Source organism: Schistocerca gregaria, chromosome 1 (assembly GCF_023897955.1).
Source record: "Schistocerca gregaria isolate iqSchGreg1 chromosome 1, iqSchGreg1.2, whole genome shotgun sequence".
Lineage (NCBI taxonomy): Eukaryota > Metazoa > Arthropoda > Insecta > Orthoptera > Acrididae > Schistocerca > Schistocerca gregaria.
Genome location: NC_064920.1, coordinates 1,086,269,663 through 1,086,289,508, shown reverse-complemented (window position 1 = coordinate 1,086,289,508; position 19,846 = coordinate 1,086,269,663). Strand labels below are relative to the sequence as shown.

Sequence of the window (19,846 nt, the reverse complement as noted above, 5' to 3'; positions counted from 1 at the left end):
CTCAGTAGAATGTCCCTCATTTCGGGGCATGATAGATAATGAAAGCCCTGGCAAAGGGTGTCGTTGATTTGTTCCATTCCAGGGTGGTACTGGGTGATGAAGAGGACATTCCTTTATGGCTGGTTTTTGGGGGTGGTGGGATGATTGGGAGTGTGAGGGGTTGCAACAGTAACATGAATACTTTGTTAGTGTTTTGGATCAGTTGGATGCTTTGGCACTAAGAATATCAAGAAAACTGAAGTGTGAATTATTGAGAATCCTTCCTGTTTAGCACCCTCTTGACTTCTGCCTCATCCCACATCAAACAGATTCTGCAGCTGGAGTCCAGAAAAGTTATAGCAGCCATAGATGGATGTTCTGTGGACCTTCCACAGTCACACTTTAGCAATGAAATCTAAAAATCGTTGAATAAAATGCACTGCCCCAAGAGAAATAAATTGTTTTTAAGCTAAAGAAACTGATTCTTTATCCACTACAACAAAAACTTTATACCTCTGAACTCATTTAGACAATTGTTTACCCACAGATTCACCACAGTAAGTGCTTACAAGAATAGCTTAAGTCAGGCTTACATGTGCATAAAATGTCCATGTTTCCTTTCAACAACCTTTAAATCAATCGCACAGTGTAGTGCATAAATTAAATCAAATGTGTTAAAAATCTCAATATTTCAAACTCACTCATTCTGCTTTCATTGCCAGCTGCACTTCTATCACATCACTCAGTTTAGATAGAATAAGGAACTATAGACAAGGGTGATTCAACCAAAGGTAATGACATTTTTTTCTGGTGTATGTGTTAACGGTGGTGACACTATAATCAGAACTGATAAACAGGAATAACTGGAAGTGTGTGAGAGCTGTATATATTTCAGTGAATACAAACAACTCTTACTAGCCAATACCAATAATATTATGAAAAGTAAAGTTGCTACTCACCGTATAACGAAGATACTGATTCGCAGATAGGCACAACAACAAAAATGTCAGGTAAGTAAGCTTTCAGCCAGAAATGCCTTCATCAGACGTAGAGCATACACTCAAACAAAAAACACAACTCACACACACAATGACAACGGTCTCTGGCTGCCCAGGCCAGAGTCGCGTGTGTGTGTGTGTGTGTGTGTGTGTGTGTGTGTGTGTGGTGTTTAATTCTGATGAAAGCCTTTTTAGACAAAAGCTTCATTGTTTGACAGCATTTTTGTTGTGCCTATCTGCAACTCAGCATCTCCACTATATGGTGAGTAGCCACTATCCTTTTCATAATAGTGTCGTAATTCCATGTTGGATTTTCCATTGATTGACATTCAGAAAGTAAGTGTACTAGATTTTTATATTTTCAGAAAAAGTGTACCCGGGTAGGGAGCAGAGGAATTTACAGGATACTGTTGCTGCACTTGTTGGCTATCTTTCCGCATAATCGCCATCCTGTTCAATGCATGTGTTGAGCCGTGGCACAAGCTTCTTTACGCCCTCCTCGAACTACTCCCCAGCCAGCTCCTTGCCCCACTTCAGGACCTCTTCCTGTGCCTGCTCATCGGTTGAAAATTTTAATTCTACTCCTGTGTGTCTTCGGGGAAGTGAAAAAGATGATAATCTGAAGGTGCCAAGTCAGAGGAATATGGGGAGCGCCTTGATGGCTGAGGCAGTGTAAGTATGGGCATTGCCATGCAGCAAGAACATACCTGTCATCCGCATTCTCTTCCTTTTGTTTTGAATACTCCTTTCGAGTTGGTCTCTCTCTCTCTCTCTCTCTCTCTCTCTCTCTCTCTCTCTCTGGTTTTTTTTTTTTTTTTTTTTTTTTTTTTTTTTTTTTTTTTTTTTTTTTTTTGCGTAATGGTCTACCAAGGGCAGAAATTTGACCAAAATTATGCCTTTTTGGCCCCAAAACACTGAGGCCACAATTTTTTTTGTTAAAAATTGTGATTTTGAATTTTTTGTCTGATGGGGAATTGGTGTGACACCACTGAGACGAATGTATTTTTGTCTCTGGCGTGTAATGAAACTCCCATGTTTCATCTAGTCACAGTAGAGCTCAGAAAATCCTCACCTTCCAATTAAAGTTGCTCAAGAACTCAGGCGGGACACTACTGACTTGATTATTCTTGTGCTGCTCTGTCAGCTGTTTTGTGACCCATCTCGTGCAGTCTCTGATATCCCAGCATTCCTGTCAGTATCTCGTATAATCGAATTCTGGAGAGTTGTGGAAACATTGGAGAAATTTCATCCAGAGTCAATTGGTCATCCTCACAAACAGTTTCCTCGATTTTTTTTTTCTGCCAACTCATCCGTCAAAATGTAAGGTCTTCCACTCCTCTGTTCATCGTGAACATTTGTTCTGCTGCAGCTAAATTCCCTACAATACTTAAACACACACCCTCATTATAAACCATTTTTGTTTGTAAAAAACTTTCAATAGATGTTAAGCTTTCTGCAAGTAGGAAGATTACAGGATGTGGCTGACACTCAGCAGGATTTACGTACGGGTCCCTGTGATGCTTGCTCTGGTCAGGGAATCCCCCTCTACCACTTAGTGTTTTTTTTTTTTAAATAAAAAAACAGCCTATTATGGTCACAGTACAATGATTTTTCTTAATATTTCCTGTATTTTGGGAAAGCCAAAGAGCAATAATCAATAATTAATTAATGGTAGTAACTTTTCTGTACATGCAGACATGCATGTTGATTGAAAAAGATGTTCTTATCTGACAGTGTCATAATAATTATGTAAGGAAATGGCTGTAGGTGGGAGGATTACGTATACAATCACATGCGAAACAACACAGATTCTTCAGTCAAGTTTTCTAGGCTATGACCCAACAGCGGGAGAGGAGAATACGAATGGCACAGGAAATAACTGTCTGCAATGTATATCTTCCTCCAGATGGTGCAGTACCCCTAAATGTATTAGCTGCACTGATTGATCAATTCTCTAAACCTTTCCTACTTTTGAGAGATTTTAATGCCCATAACCCCTTGTCGGGTGACACCGTTCTTACTGGCAGAGGCAGAGATGTCGAAACTTTATTGTCTCAGTTCGACATCTGCCTTTTAAGTACTGGAGCCGCCACACATTTCAGTGTGGCTCAAGATAGTTACTCGGCCATTGATTTATCAACTTGCAGCCCAGGACTTCTCCTATCTATCATCCACTGGAGAGTATATGACGCCCTGTGTGGTAGTGACCACTGCCCCGGCGTCAGGCCCACAGACACCTGCATAGATGGACTTTAAATAAGGTGGTCTGGGAAACTTTAACCTCTGATGTCACCATTGACTCTCCCCCACATGGTAACATCGATGTGATGGTTGAGCAGGTGACAACTGCAATCATTCCTGTGACAGAAAACGCGATCCCTCACTTTTTATGGTGCCCCCAGCAAAAGAAAGTCGCTTGGTGGTTGCCGGAAGTCGCTGAGGCAATTACAGAGCGTCGGCTAGCTCTACAGCAACATAAGCGGCAGCCTTCCCTAGAGCATCTGATAGCCTTTAAGCAGCTCCGTACCTGTGTACACCAGCCTATAAAGCGATGGAGTATTGTGAGAGGTACATGTCGACCATTGGGTGCCATACGTCACCTTCCCAAGTCTTGGCAAAGATTAATGTCTTTTAGGGTACCAGACCCCAACAGGTGTCCCTTTGCGTTAACATCAATGACATGCTATGTTCCCACGCAAACACAATTGCCGAGCACTATGTTCGAGCCATTGCATCAGAGAACTACCCCCCAGCCTTTCGCATCCTCAAATGGCAGATGGAAAGAAAAGTACTCTCATTCACTACCCACCACAGTAAACCCTATAATGCCCCATTTACGGAGTGGGAGCTCCTCAGTGCACTTGCACATTGCCCAACACAACCCTGGACAGGATTGAATCCACAGTCACCTCAAACACGGTAAAATCCTGCTTGATGTGGGTAGCTATCCGCCCATCAGCCTCACCAACATTCTTTGTAAGCTGCTTGAACATATGGTGTGTTGGCGGTTGGGTTGGGTCTGGGAGTCAACGTGGCCTACTGGCTCCATTTCAGGGTGGTTTCCACCTGGGGCACTCTGCCAACTCCTTGTTGCCATCATTTTTTATCTACACAAAACGTATGACACCACCTGGCTACATCATATCCTTGCCACATTATATGGGTGGGGTCTCCAAGGCCTGCTCTCTATTTTTATCCAAAATTTCCTGTCACTCTGTACTTTCCGTGTCCAAGTTGGTGCCTCCCATAGTTCCCCCATATCCAGGAGAATGGGGTCCTGCAAAGCTCTGTTATTTATTTATTTATTTACACGTCAAGTACTGTAGGACCAAATTGAGGAGCAAATCTCCAAGTTCATGGAACTTGTCAGTACATGAAATTACAACATAAAAGTAATAACAGATAAAAATAAATATTTATGAACCCAAAAAAGTCACTCCATAAGTTTAAGTAAACGCAATCAACAATACCATAAGAATTAGCATAATTTTTCAAGGAACTCCTCGACAGAATAGGAGTGACCCATGAGGAAACTCTTCAGTTTCGATTTGAAAGTGCATGGATTACTGCTAAGATTCTTGAATTTGAGTGGTAGGTTATTGAAAATGGATGCAGCAGTGTACTGCACACCTTCTTGCACAAGAGTTAAGTAAGTCCGATTCAAATGCAGGTTTTATGTCTGCCGAGTATTAACCGAGTAAAAGCTGCTTATTCTTGGGAATAAGCTAATATTGTCAACAAGAAATGACAGCAAGGAATATATATATTGAGAGACCAATGTCCAAATACCCAGACTCGTGAACAGGGATCAACAAGAGGTTCGTGAACTTACACCACTTATTGTCTGATCGCCCGTTTCTGAGCCAAAAATATCCTTTTAGAATGGGAAGAGTTACCCCAAAATATAATACCATGACGTAAGCAAATGAAAAGTAGACTAATTTTTGTGTCGAAAAATCACTCACATCAGATACCATTCGAATAGTAAAAGTGGCAGCATTGAGTCTTTGAACAAGATCCTGAAGGTGGGCTTTCCATGAGAGTTTAATATCCATCTGAACACCTAGTAATTTGAACAGTTCAGTTTCAGTAATCATAGGTCCTTCCCGTGAAATTAAAACATCAGGTTTTGTTGAATTGTGTGTTAGAAACTGTAATAACTGAGTCTTACTGTGATTTAGCGTTAGTTTATTTTCTACAAGCCATGAACTTAGGACATGTACTGCACTATTTGAAACTGAGCCAGTATTGCACACAACATCCTTTACTACTAAACTAATGTCATCAGTAGACTGAAATATTTTAGAGTTACCCATAATGCTAGAGGGCACATCATTTATGTAAATAAGGAACAGGTGTGGTCATTATGAATAATGACCTTTTGCTGCCTGTTGCTAAAGTGAGGTGAACCATTTGTGAGCTACTCCCCGTATTCCATAATGGTCCAAGTTTTGGAGCAATATTTTGCGATCAACACAATCAAATGCCTTAGTTAAATCAAAAAATATACCAAGCATTCGAAACTTTTTGTTTAGCCCATCCAGTACCTCACAGAGGAAAGAGAATATAGCACTTTCAATTGTTAAACAACTTCTAAAGCTGAACTGTGCATTTGATAGCAAATTTTGTGATATGAAATGATCAATTATCCTTAAATACACAGCCTTTTCAATAACATTTGGAAACACTGATGGCATGGAAATATGTCTAAAATTATCTACATTATCCCTTTCTCCCTTTTTTATAAAGTGGCTTTACTACTGTGTTCTGCTAAACCCCCCATTATAACCATGAGAGTCCTTAGTCTTCAGTGATTTAATTATTGACTCAATCTTCCTCTTGTCTGTATCACAGAGGAATATTTCAGACATCAATATCAAAAAGGCATTTGCCAAGAAAGTTATATGCTTTCCTATAGAAACTAAATTTTTATTAGTGGCCATTAACAGTCTAGCAGCAGCTGTAGGGCCATCCGTCTCACCCTCTCTGTATGCAGATGACTTCTGCATTTCGTACTGCTCCACCAGTACTGGTGTTGCTGAGCAGCGCCTACAGGGAGCCATCCACAAGGCACAGTGATGGGTTCTTTCTCACGGCTTCCAGTTTCCAGCCACTAAGTTGTGTGTCATGTACTTCTGTCAGTATCGTACCATTCATCCGGAACCAGAACTTTACATTCATGATGATCCACTCACTGTCGTGGGGACATATTGATTCTTAGGACTGGTTTTCAATGCCCAATTGACTTGGCTACCTCACCTTCATCAGCTTAAGTGGAAGTACTGGCAGCACCTCAATGCCCTCCGCTGCATGAGCAACACCAACTGGGGTGCAGATTGCTCTATGCCGCTGCAGCTCTACAAAGCCCTTGTTCAATCCTGCCTTGACTATGGGAGTGTGGTTTATGGTTCGGCGGCACCCTCAGAGTTGCATGTACTCAACCCAGTGCACCACTGTGGCGTTAGCCTAGTGACGGGAGCTTTTAGAATGAGTATGGTGACCGGTGGCCCGGAGGAGGCTGGAGTTCCTCCATTGAAGGTTAGGCATGCACAGCTGCTCGCCAGTTACGTTACACACATTCGTAGTTCTCCTGAACATCCAAATTACCGTTTCCTTTTTCCACCCGCAGCAATTCATCTCCCGCATTGGCGTCCCAGGTGAGGGCTAACAATTGCAGTTCATGTGCGATCCGTTCTGTCTGAACTGGAGTCCTTCCCTTTACCATTTCCCATCCAGGTCCATCTGCATACACCTCTATGGTGTACACCTAGGCCGCAGATCGTCTGAACCTTTCGCATGACCCTAAGGACTCAGTTACTCCTGCCGCTCTCTGCTGTCACTTCCTTTCAATTCTTAATGTGTTCCGGGGCTGTGAAGTGGTTTACACTGACGGCTCAATGGCTGATCGTTGTGTTGGCTTCACCTACGACAACAGGGGCCATTTTGAACAGCATTTCTTGCCCGATGGCTGCAGTGTATTCACTGCAGAGCTGGTGGCCATCTCCCGTGCACTTCAGTGTATCAGTTCATGCCCCGGGGAATCGTTTCTTCTGTGTACTAACTCCTTGAGCAGACTACAAGCTATCCACCTGTGCTACCCTCGCCATCCTTTGGTAGCGTCCATCCAGGAGTCCACCTATGCTCTGGACCAGTCCTGTCGTACAGTGGTGTTTGTGTGGTCCCTAGGACAATTCGCCATCCCTGCCGATAGGCAGGCGAAACAGGCTACGTGGGAACTGCTTCTGGAGATGAGCATCTCTGAACCTGAACTGCGTTCTGACTTACGCCATAGGGTTTTTCAGCATTGGGAGACAGAATGGCATAACAGTACACACAACAAACTGTATGTCATTAAGGAGACTTTGAATGCGTGGAAGTCTTCCATGTGGGCCTTCTCGCAGTTCCCCTTAGATTAGGCAAGTCTCCATCCAAACCACATAGCGATAATTGTAGAAGACGCAGAAGTGTTGCTGTAAGATACAACAAAAGGCACCCAAAGGAGATAGTATTAATTCCTGGTGGTTAAATGTCGAAGTTTTCACAACAAAGTGGCAGAGTTTGAAGCATGACTAAGAAGCAATGAAGCATACAACACCAGATACAGAATGCTGGTTAAAACCCAAAATTGTCAGTATAGATTTTTAAGGAAATTTAGGCATATATGAAAAGGATATTGCCACAGTAGACAAGAAACTCCTAAGACAGAAATCGTTGAATGCGAGATTTATTGCAAAAAACAATATCTGGGGTGAGGTGTTGTAATGGGATTCATTTACTGACCACCATTCACCCCAAAAACTTTAGAGAAAACTTTAAGTTTGCTAGTATGTGAGTTCCCCAATTGTGCAGCAATCTTCAGAGGAGATTTTAATCACCCAACAACCTACTGGAATAATTACAGTTTTGTTAGTAGTGAATCCTGCAAAACATTACTAAATGCATTCTCTGGAAACTACATACAACAGATAGTTCAGATTACTGCATATGATAGAAATATATCTGATTTAATGACAACAGGCTTGACCACTTTGAGGATGTCCACATTGACACTGGTATCAGTGAACATGAGGTAGTTGCAACATTGATTACCAAGCAACGAAGAGCAACTAAAAAGAAGAAGAAAGATTTATACATTCAGTATGAATTTTTAGCTCAGAACAGCATCATGCAGAGGAACTAGGGCTCACATTCAAAAGATATGTACATAGTACAATAGTTAATGGTGAGGGACCCAGCAGTCACTGCAAAGAAACCTGAAGAAACAGAGACTACTGCATATGCACAGAAATGTTTGTAACTTTAGCTGCTACATGTATGGTGGTGCTAGTGCCTTCCATTATACACATTAACACACTGACGAGCAGTGTGGCCCTGCGCAGCAAGGCGGTTGAAGGGATATTGTCCGCTGCTTCCTGGTATGAAGTGATTGTCTTCGCCATGGGCTTCCATTGTTACTAGTTGGAACTTTTTACCTTTTCCTGTTTTCTTAGTTTGCTCTTTTCATGGACATAACTGCACTTCTAACGTATCAGTTTTTTGACCAGTCAGTTTGAGCTATGGTGCCCTGCATCTTGTGGGTAACTATTTTATTTTGAGACCAGTAAGTCTCCCTCCTTCCCACATCAGGCCTTCAATGTTTTACTGATGTGAGAGTATTCTGTACTGCTTGTCACAGAGTACATGTTATTAAGATAGGCAACTGTTTTTGTACCATAATGTCAGTTGCACATTTCCAATCTTGTAAATGTACACCTGTAGGTGCAATTTGACATCATGAAACTAATTGTGTTCCTGTAAAACTTTGTGTACAGCTGAAAACAGGTTATTTCAGAAACATGGACAACTTCAGCAGCAGCTGCCCTCAACAGAAACTATCTGTACTGCATAGTAGGTGTGAAAGCGCCCGTGCAGGGATAATAAATCGACAGACAGACACACACACACACACAGAGAGAGAGAGAGAGAGAGAGAGAGAGAGAGAGAGAGAGAATAATAGGTCTCTGCAAGGGGACTGGTCAAGGGTGCCAACCCAGAAAATACGAGGCAGTCTCCAACCACAACCCTGCTGCCCCTGTCTCGAGGAGTAGAGCAAAACCACTCTCACGTAGAAAACTGAGGACCAGTTAACCATCTGTGAATCATCTGTTAATATTAAAGACTAGAAACGTGGAAGGCTACACTTAGTATGAAAGGCCAAAAGAAGGGGACATTCAACCAATATAGGGGATACCATCAGTCTGGGTCTGCAGTCACACTGTGGGGCTGGCTCCTTAAGCAAGAGAAAACAATGGGCAAGCCTAGTATGACTGATGCATAGCTGGCATAAGACGGTGGACTCCTTCCAAGAGGAGCAGAAGGAAAAGTGTTGAGCAGAAGTGCACCAAGGGTCATTCCACTTTTGGTCAAAGAGAGACATGATGCGTATCTGCATGTCTGCACCTGAACTCGTGAAAGGGAACGGCGGACAAGTATCTGCCCCTCTACCCAAACGGTCAGCCAGTTCATTCACTGGTACGTCCAAATGACTTGGGTCCCAGAGAAAGACAATGGGGCAGGTGGCACAGCCAAGGGGAGAGAGGAGGTCATGGATATCAGAGACAAAAAGGTGACACGAGTAGCATCCATCTGTAGTCTGTAGTCTGTGCATATTAAAACAACAAAATGGAGGGCGCTGTTAAGGCAACTTGCCAGTGAATGGCTTGGAAAACAGTAAGAATTTTCATAAAGTTTATGAGGGTCTAACTACATAATGTGAACTCTGAGTACAAAGAAATTTTAGGACAATGAAAGTGTTTTAAGGATGAAGATTTTGGTGTAAGAATAATCAGAATAGCTATGATATAAACTTTATTATAAAACATTTATGTCGGTCAGTAATTTAAAATTTTCCCTCCCAGTCTATGTTTAAAGTCTCTAGACTTATTAAGTACTTTTCTTAGATGCTTAAAACTTTGTGCACACTTTTATGACATTGTTATCGAAAAAAAGACTACAATCAAATGATTTCAATCAATAGTTTTATACTGTTGTTGTTGTCTTCAGTCCTGAGACTGGTTTGATGCAGCTCTCCATGCTACTCTATCCTGTGCAAGCTGCTTCATCTCCCAGTACCTACTGCAACCTACATCCTTCTGAATCTGCTTAGTGTACTCATCTCTCGGTCTCCCTCTACGATTTTTACCCTCCACGCTGCCCTCCAATGCTAAATTTGTGATCCCTTGATGCCTCAAAACATGTCCTACCAACCGATCCCTTCTTCTAGTCAAGTTGTGCCACAAACTTCTCTTCTCCCCAATCCTATTCAATACCTCCTCATTAGTTACGTGATCTATCCACCTTATCTTCAGTATTCTTCTGTAGCACCATTTTCGAAAGCTTCTATTCTCTTCTTGTCCAAACTAGTTATCGTCCATGTTTCACTTCCATACATGGCTACACTCCAAACAAATACTTTCAGAAACGACTTCCTGATACATAAATCTATATTCGATGTTAACAAATTTCTCTTCTTCAGAAACGCTTTCCTTACCATTGACAGTCTACATTTTATATCCTCTGTACTTCGACCATCATCAGTTATTTTACTTCCTAAATAGCAAAACTCCTTTACTACTTTAAGTGTCTCATTTCCTAATCTAATTCCCTCACCATCACCCGATTTAATTTGACTACATTCCATTATCCTCGTTTTGCTTGTGTTAATGTTCATCTTATATCCTCCTTTCAAGACACTGTCCATTCCGTTCAACTGCTCTTCCAAGTCCTTTGCTGTCTCTGACAGAATTACAATGTCATCGGCGAACCTCAAAGTTTTTACTTCGTCTCCATGAATTTTAATACCTACTCCAAATTTTTCTTTTGTTTCCTTTACTGCTTGCTCAATATACAGATTGAATAACATCGGGGAGAGGCAACAACCCTGTCTCACTCCTTTCCCAACCACTGCTTCCCTTTCATGCCCCTCGACTCTTATGACTGCCATCTGGTTTCTGTACAAATTATAAATAGCCTTTCGCTCCCTGTATTTTACCCCTGCCACCTTTAGAATTTGAAAAAGGGTATTCCAGTCAACATTGTCAAAAGCTTTCTCTAAGTCTACAAATGCTAGAGACGTAGGTTTGGCTTTTCTTAATCTTTCTTCTAAGACAAGTCGTAAGGTCAGTATTGCCTCACGTGTTCCAACATTTTGACGGAATCCAAACTGATCCTCCCCGAGGTCTGCATCTACCAGTTTCTCCATTCGTCTGTAAAGAATTCGCGTTAGTATTTTGCAGCCGTGGCTTATTAAACTGATAGTTCGGTAATTTTCACATCTGTCAGCACCTGCTTTCTTTGGGATTGGAATTATTATATTCTTCTTGAAGTCTGAGGGTATTTCGCCTGTCTCATACATCTTGCTCACCAGCTGGTAGAGTTTTGTCAGGACTGGTTGTCCCAAGGCCGTCAGTAGTTCTAATGGAATGTTGTCTACTCCGGGGGCCTTGTTTCGACTCAGGTCTTTCAGTGCTCTGTCAAACTCTTCACGCAGTATCGTATCTCCCATTTCGTCTTCATCTACATCCTCTTCCATTTCCATAATATTGTCCTCAAGTTCATCGCCCTTGTATAAACCTTCTATATACTCCTTCCACCTTTCTGCCTTCCCTTCTTTGCTTAGAACTGGGCTGCCATCTGAGCTCTTGATATTCATACACGTGGTTGTCTTCTCTCCAAAGGTCTCTTTAATTTTCCTGTAGGCAGTATCTATCTTACCCCTAGTGAGATAAGCTTCTACATCCTTACATTTGTCCTCTAGCCATCCCTGTTTAGCCATTTTGCACTTCCTGTCGATCTCATTTTTGAGACGTTTGTATTCCTTTTTGCCTGCTTCATTTACTGCATTTTTATATTTTCTCCTTTCATCAATTAAATTCAATATTTCTTCTGTTACCCAAGGATTTCTAGCAGCCCTCGTCTTTGTACCTACTTTATCCTCTGCTGCCTTCACTACTACATCCCTCAGAGCTACCCATTCTTCTTCTACTGTATTTCTTTCCCCTATTCCTGTCAATTGTTCCCTTATGCTCTCTCTGAAACTCTGTACAACCTCTGGTTCTTTCAGTTTATCCAGGTCCCATCTCCTTAATTTCCCACATTTTTGCAGTTTCTTCAGTTTTAATCTACAGGTCATAACCAATAGATTGTGGTCAGAGTTCACATCTGCCCCTGGAAATGTCTTACAACTTAAAACCTGGCTCCTAAATCTCTGTCTTACCATTATATAATCTATCTGATACCTTTTAGTATCTCCAGGGTTCTTCCACGTATACAACCTTCTTTCATGATTCTTAAACCAAGTGTTAGCTATGACTAAGTTGTGCTCTGTACAAAATTCTACTAGGCGGCTTCCTCTTTCATTTCTTAGCCCTAATCCATATTCACCTACTATGTTTCCTTCTCTCCCTTTTCCTACACTCGAATTCCAGTCACCCATTACTATTAAATTTTCGTCTCCCTTCACTATCTGAATAATTTCTTTTATTTCATCGTACATTTCTTCAATTTCTTCATCATCTGCAGAGCTAGTTGGCATATAAAGTTGTACTACTGTAGTAGGTGTGGGCTTCGTATCTATCTTGGCCACAATAATGCGTTCACTATGCTGTTTGTAGTAGCTTACCCGCATTCCTATTTTCCTATTCATTATTAAACCTACTCCTGCATTACCCCTATTTGATTTTGTGTTTATAACCCTGTAGTCACCTGACCAGAAGTCTTGTTCCTCCTGCCACCGAACTTCACTAATTCCCACTATATCTAACTTTAACCTATCCATTTCCCTTTTTAAATTTTCTAACCTACCTGCCCGATTAAGGGATCTGACATTCCACGCTCCGATCCGTAGAACGCCAGTTTTCTTTCTCCTGATAACGACATCCTCCTGAGTAGTCCCCGCCCGGAGATCCGAATGGGGGACTATTTTACCTCCGGAATATTTTACCCAAGAGGATGCCATCATCATTTAATCATACAGTAAAGCTGCATGTCCTCGGGAAAAATTACGGCTGTAGTTTCCCCTTGCTTTCAGCCATTCGCAGTACCAGCACAGCAAGGCCGTTTTGGTTAATGTTGCAAGGCCAGATCAGTCAATCATCCAGACTGTTGCCCCTGCAACTACTGAAAAGGCTGCTGCCCCTCTTCAGGAACCACACGTTTGTCTGGCCTCTCAACAGATACCCCTCCGTTGTGGTTGCACCTACGGTACGGCCATCTGTATCGCTGAGGCACGCAAGCCTCCCCACCAACGGCAAGGTCCATGGTTCATGGGGGGAGGAGTTTTATACTATAAATACCTAAATTAGACAATCAAAATTAAGCTATTTTTTTAATAATTAATAAGGGTATATTTTTCCTCCTGGTGATTTAAGCTGGTGTATGCAGTCTACTTTTCTCCAAATGGTAACTTAAAATACCACAAAAAATTTCAGACCTCTAGCTCAAATAGTTTTATTTATTTATTTTCATAAAATAAACATGTCAGAAAATTTGATTCTTGGGAAATTCAGTTTAAAGGTACATTTAATCTGTTACTCACTTCTGTTGTTCTTAAAACTCTCCAGTTGCCTAATGTTCTTGGTTTGTGTGTTCCTCATCTTCTCTCTTGCTTTTATTGCTCCTCTTTGCTATTTTGGCCTCTTTAGTTGCCTCAAGAACCCATTTTTCGCCTTTGGCCACTCTCAAGGAATAAATTGCCATCAGTGCTTGTTGCATATTGAAACCAAGATGTTGTTGTTGTTGTTGTTGTTGTTGTTGTGGTCTTCAGTCCTGAGACTGGTTTGATGCAGCTCTCCATGCTACTCTATCCTGTGCAAGCTTCTTCATTCCCAGTACCTACTGCAACCTACATCCTTCTGAATCTGCTTAGTGTATTCATCTCTTGGTCTCCCTCTACGATTTTTACCCTCCACGCTGCCCTCCGATACCAAATTGGTGATCCCTTGATACCTCAGAACATGTCCTACCAACCGATCCCTTCTTCTGGTCAAGTTGTGCCACAAACTCCTCCCCAATTCTATTCAATACCTCCTCATTAGTTATGTGATCTACCCACCTAATCTTCAGCATTCTTCTGTAGCACCACATTTCAAAAGCTTCTATTCTCTTCTTGTCCAAACTATTTATCGTCCATGTTTCACTTCCATACATGGCTACATTCAATACAAATACGTTCAGAAACGACTTCCTGATACTTAAATCTATACTCGATGTTAACAAATTTCTCTTCTTAAGAAACGCATTCCTTACCATTGCCAGTCTACATTTTATATCCTCTCTACTTCGACAATCATCAGTTATTTTGCTCCCCAAATAGGAAAACTCCTTTACTAATTTAAGTGTCTCATTTCCTAATCTAATTCCCTCAGCATCACCCGACTTAATTTGCCTACATTCCATTATCCTCGTTTTGCTTTTGTTGATGTTCATCTTATATCCTCCTTTCTGCTTTAACCATTAACAAAGTTTACACCTCCAGTGGGAGGATCCACCACTCTGTGAAGTTTGTGGTGCACCGCTGTTGGTTAGCATGTTTTGACTCGGAGATCTGCTCACCTCGCTCACTGACACCGACACCAGTGTAACACCCGTGTTGAAATTTTGTGAACTGTTGGGTGTCTTCCTTAGTCAGCATGCTCTGAACAGATACCCCTCCCAAAGTGAATGCCATGTTGACAGTTCATAAGGCCACAAGTGACCATGCTGTCGAGTGCCCAATATCCAACATCATCATCATCGTCATCATCTACTTTAGGATTGTAATGCTGCAATCATAAGCTTCCCCATGCATGTACCCAATACTGGTTTCCAGTCACACCATTGGTAAATCCTAGAATGTGAAAGGCATCTGAAACCACTCAAGTTGTTTACCAATTGATATGCCAAGAGAAAAAGTGACCCTTTTAATGACACATTTCACCCTTCCAGGACATCGCCAGAAAAATTTTAATATACTGCGAAATTTGCATTCATCAATTCTGTAGGGACCATTATATGTACAAAGGGTAGTAGGAAAGTTTTGCAATACAACGCAACAGTAAGTTGCAGGAGATTGTTTGTTCCTGTATTCTGAGAATACTTCATACTTGCATTGTAGCCACTGTGCCATGTTTGTGGATGCAGTCTTTCACTAGGGAGTTAGTTTGAAGTGCTTGCTATGGCACCGTGGTCAAATTGGGGCAGTTTTGCAGTACAACCTGGGGCATGGTTTAAATGTAGACCAAAGCTTTGAAGAAATGGCTCTTGCACTTGGTGATGTATGTCCACATTGTACAACTATATTCAGGTGGTACAGAGAATTTCAAAGAGGAAATTTCACACTGGAGGACACTGAGAGGGCGAGAAGGCCATGTTCATCAGTTCTGGAGGAAAACAGTGATGCTGTGAGGAAAATACTAGACAAAGACAGGTGAGTGACCTATAAGCAGATAGAGGATACCCTAGGACTAAATGCACCAGTAATTTGTTTGATTCTGCTTGATTATTTGCAAGTAAAGAAACTTTGTCATTTCTGGGTGCCGCATAGACTCACAGGAGAGCAGATGACACGATGTGCGACTTGGTGCAGGGATGTGTTAAAGAAGTTTTGTAAGGGACCGTCTCAGTACGTGAATAAAATTGTGACAGGTGATGAGACTTGGCTGTACTATTATTGTGTGCCGTAGAGTCAAAACAAAGTTTGGGCCTTTGAAGCTGATGACACATTCTTAGCTGTCAGAAAATCCCGATGAGTAAAGATGAAAGTGATAGCTATTCTTTTCAAATTCAGTGGAATTGTGGAGCTTGTTGTTTTGAACACAGAGAAGACAGTAGCAGCTAAGTGGTACACTGAACAGTGCCTTCCTGAACTCATCCAGTCTGTTAAGAACTTATGAGCGAAGTCAAGAATGGACGCTTGCTTTCTCCACCACAATAATGCGGCAGCGCCAGCTCACCGCACCAAAGCATGCACCAAATATTTGCTGCGTACAGGACTGAAAAGTCTTGAGCAGCCTCCTTGTAGTCCAGGTTTCTCCTTTTCAAGTGATGAGGATCCCGTGAGGGCTTGTGACAACAGGTGTGCCTTACTCCCTACAGAAAGTTGGGAGAACTGGTTTAGGGATTGGTTTCAGAGGGCGAGGTGTATTCAGTGTGGCGGAAATTCCTTTAAAAAAATTAAATGAATGCCCCTGTACTGCAAAACTTTCCTATTACCCTTTTTACCTTACGCACACCAGAGACAGTCAGATTTAGAAGTTCATATACAATAAAAGACTATACACTTCCAGTATCTAGGACTAGTACATTCTACCTAAAGTCATCCTGTTGCCGGTTCTACGAATTGTGCCTCCTGATAGTAAGTACTGGCCAGCCCTTCTGTCTCTCTGTGACTTCAACAACTGTACATAAGATTATTTCATGATCTGTGAAATTAGCCCCCAATTCTTGGTGTCTTGTCTTCTTGTTCAGAACTATGCGTCATATACCAGAGTTAAAGATTAACAGTGCGAAATTTCATATCGTTTTTATTCCATCCTAGATTTTCCAGTGCTGAAGTAAAATTTGTACTGAATGATAAAACTGGACCAATAACCAAATAAAAACAAAAGAGTCAACAGACTTTTGACAAAACAGAGGATCCACTCCTTTCTTGTTTGATGTTCAGAAATCAGTAGGTTTCTGTGTCAGAATCAGTACATTATGGAATTCCCTAACAATGTAATTAATAATTCCAGAAAATTTCAGGCAAACTGCCAGTTGTTCGCAACTTGCTGTCATATTTAGCAGTATTTAAGTATTGCCCTTCATATGTCCAGAAGACTCTGCTCTGAAATATCGTGGCAATAAATTGAAAACATCCAGCAGTTTGCCCAAAATTTTATGAAACAGTCTGTACACCGGGAAAGTTTCAAATCTTACATGTAATTACTTACTTATGCCCCAATGTGCTTTCAAAGTGAACGTTGTTAATATTTTATTTCAGTTTCCAAACCTGCACCTGAGTGGGAAGGAACAGCAGTGATAAATGGAGAATTTAAAGCATTAAAACTTTCTGACTTTAAGGGGAAGTACCTTGTATTTTTCTTTTACCCATTAGACTTGTAAGTACAACAAAATTTTATTTTGAATTGTATGTAGAAGGTAAGGAATAACCATTCAGTGACACAATTTTGTCTTTGCAGTACATTTGTATGTCCTACAGAAATCTTAGCATTCAATGACAATATTGAGGAGTTTCGAAAATTAAATGCAGAGGTTGTAGCCTGCTCGGTGGATTCCCCATACACACATCTTGCTTGGATGAACCTTCCTAGAAAAGAAGGTGGTTTAGGAAAACTGAAAATACCATTACTGTCAGATTTGACTCACAAGATTGCAAGAGACTATGGCGTGTACCTGGAAGATTTAGGGCATGCTTTAAGGTACTATTTTCTTTTGTACACTATAGTTTTGCTCTAGTATAAATGTGCATGTTTAGTTAAGTAATCATGAATGAAGATCAATGAAGTATGTCGGTAGCATAAGACTGCAATCAGTTGAATATATGTAGGTTAATATATTATTTGGGTTCAACAGTCTCTTTTCTCTCTCTGTAACAAAGATGAATAACTGAAATGAAATCTAAAGTATGAGAGCAGATGAGGGGAAATAATCAATCATTTGGGGAGTCATAGTCAATAACAACACTGATCACTTGTGTTAGAACTGACTAAATTTGGATGATAATGTTCGTATTGGGGGGAAATGTACTACAGTAGTGCAGAAGGTAGCGGACGTTGCTAATAGAAATGAAGAGCAATAAAATAACCAGTTGCAGAAATGACAGAAAAATAGAGATTAAACTGTATCATCAGTAATTGGCAGAAGCCAGTTCTCTGTTTGAGACCTAACATCCCTGTTACGGTCTGAGCTGTTATTGTTAGAAAGATATTTTCAGATGTTTTTGATGTAGGGGCACCTACCCATTATCATACATGTGTAGGTGGCTTGATAATTGCTGTAAATGTGCCGTTATAGTTTCAGTGGATGAAATTGACATTGTTATTAGGGATGAGGCATATAGAATGTAGAAAGTACAAGCTCTCACAAGGATGTTGGATAGATGGTGGACATACCAAGTGTGCAATGTGATCTTGTGCTTTGTCTCATTTATGGAATTTTGTGTGGGATGGAATGAGCAACAAGGATCATGCTGACATGTGCTGGGAAACAGCGGTGAGGATTATTTATTTTGTCCTTATGACAATGGCATATGGAGGACTATACACATGTTCTTGTTGATATTTAGTCATGGTTTGTGTTGTCTTTAAAGCTTCCTTTCATCTTTATACAGATTTTTTTATTCGTGTTTTGTTTAAATTTCATAAATTGTAAGTATTCAAATTCTGTATGAGGAGTTCTGCTCCAATATTAACTGAAAGTTGGGAATATTTTTAACTCTTTTACTCCCTCTTATTTTAAGGGGCCTGTTCATTGTTGATCCTAAAGGAATTCTCAGGCAAATAACGATGAATGATCTCCCAGTGGGACGAAGTGTAGAGGAAGCCCTTAGACTGGTTCAAGCATTCCAGTATACAGACAAACATGGAGAGGTTTGTCCAGCTGGCTGGAAACCTGGAGGAGACACGGTAACATTACTCCTCTACTGTTGCATAAGCTTGTTATTTGTGAAGCTTTGAAGTTATTTTTTTATTCCTCTGTTGCAGATTGTGCCAGATCCTGTACAAAAGGCAAAGTTCTTTAACAAACAGTATAAGACTGACTTTTAAATACAGCTAAAAGGTTCCATTGAAGGATGCATAAGTTGCTTGGAACTGTTAGATTTAAGATGATATAATTGAGATAAAGAGATAAGATAAATGCCTTCACTATCTTATCTTTTGACAAGTTAAACATTTCACATAATTGAAAATTTTGTAATTCGGAATCTTATTCCAATAAATAACATCACATGACATGACAAGACTGAGTGACAATTTGGTTTATCTCTTAAGAATTTTTAGTATTGATTTTGGCTACTGCTCATGTCTTTGCCATAACAGTAATGAGACACTGCAGTTATACATAGTCTGATCATTCTTTATTATCAAAGGGATGGGAAAATGAATAGACGCAACAAACAAATTTGGATATGAAATTTAATTGTGGAAATAAGTAACTGGTTAGTTTTGTTTTTCTAGTATTGTTTATTAAATGTTCCATATTTTATATTAGTTAATTTTTCCACCTAGTGGATTGACATAGATATGGTATTATACCAGGTGACTAAGTTAAAAAGGTGCTGTGCAGTTTTTATCTGTACTCTTTATGTATTACATACAAACAAGTTGTGTGTGTACTTGTGTATATGTGAAATATTGTTCATTTTCATTATCTGTACATTGTAACCATGACATTACTGACTTGCTGCAAAGAAAAGTCCTCATTCAATCATCTCAATTTCCCTCCAAAAATAAATAAAAGAATTATTAAGAGTTCCTTGTGTGTGTGTGTGTGTGTCTCCCTCTCTCTCTCTCTCTCTGTGTGTGTGTTCATAATTCCTCAATGCAGAATAAGTTGTTATTGTTTCTTTTGCAGAAAATATAAATGTTAAAAACACAGATGTGACATTTTTTATCATGTCACACAAGACTGAGGCAGTATTTATTATATTTACTGTCGTTACTGGAATAGGGTATCACTCATTTTCAAGGTGGTAAATGTTACATTACCAGAACTTACTTTAGAATAAGATTACTTCATAATGTTAAAATTCTAGAGCCGCGTTCTCCATAACTTAGTGTCAATCATAAGTCAAAGAAATATTTTCACTCTGTTACGTGCGCGTGGTTTCAGTGGTAAACATATCATGAGAA

The 19,846-nt window shown here is 40.5% G+C and overlaps 1 protein-coding gene across 1 annotated transcript in view; it reads left to right on the top strand.

The window, feature by feature from the left end:
- LOC126281947 (peroxiredoxin-4) overlaps positions 1-19,468 on the top strand; it is a 37,603-nt gene extending 18,135 nt beyond the window's left edge. Inside the window, exons 2-5 of the mRNA XM_049981309.1 lie at positions 16,975-17,092; positions 17,174-17,413; positions 18,454-18,619; positions 18,698-19,468. Coding sequence (XP_049837266.1) covers positions 16,975-17,092; positions 17,174-17,413; positions 18,454-18,619; positions 18,698-18,760 — 587 coding nt within the window. The 3' untranslated portion in view covers positions 18,761-19,468. The remainder of the gene's footprint in view (positions 1-16,974; positions 17,093-17,173; positions 17,414-18,453; positions 18,620-18,697) is intronic.
- The last annotated feature ends 378 nt before the right edge of the window (positions 19,469-19,846 follow it).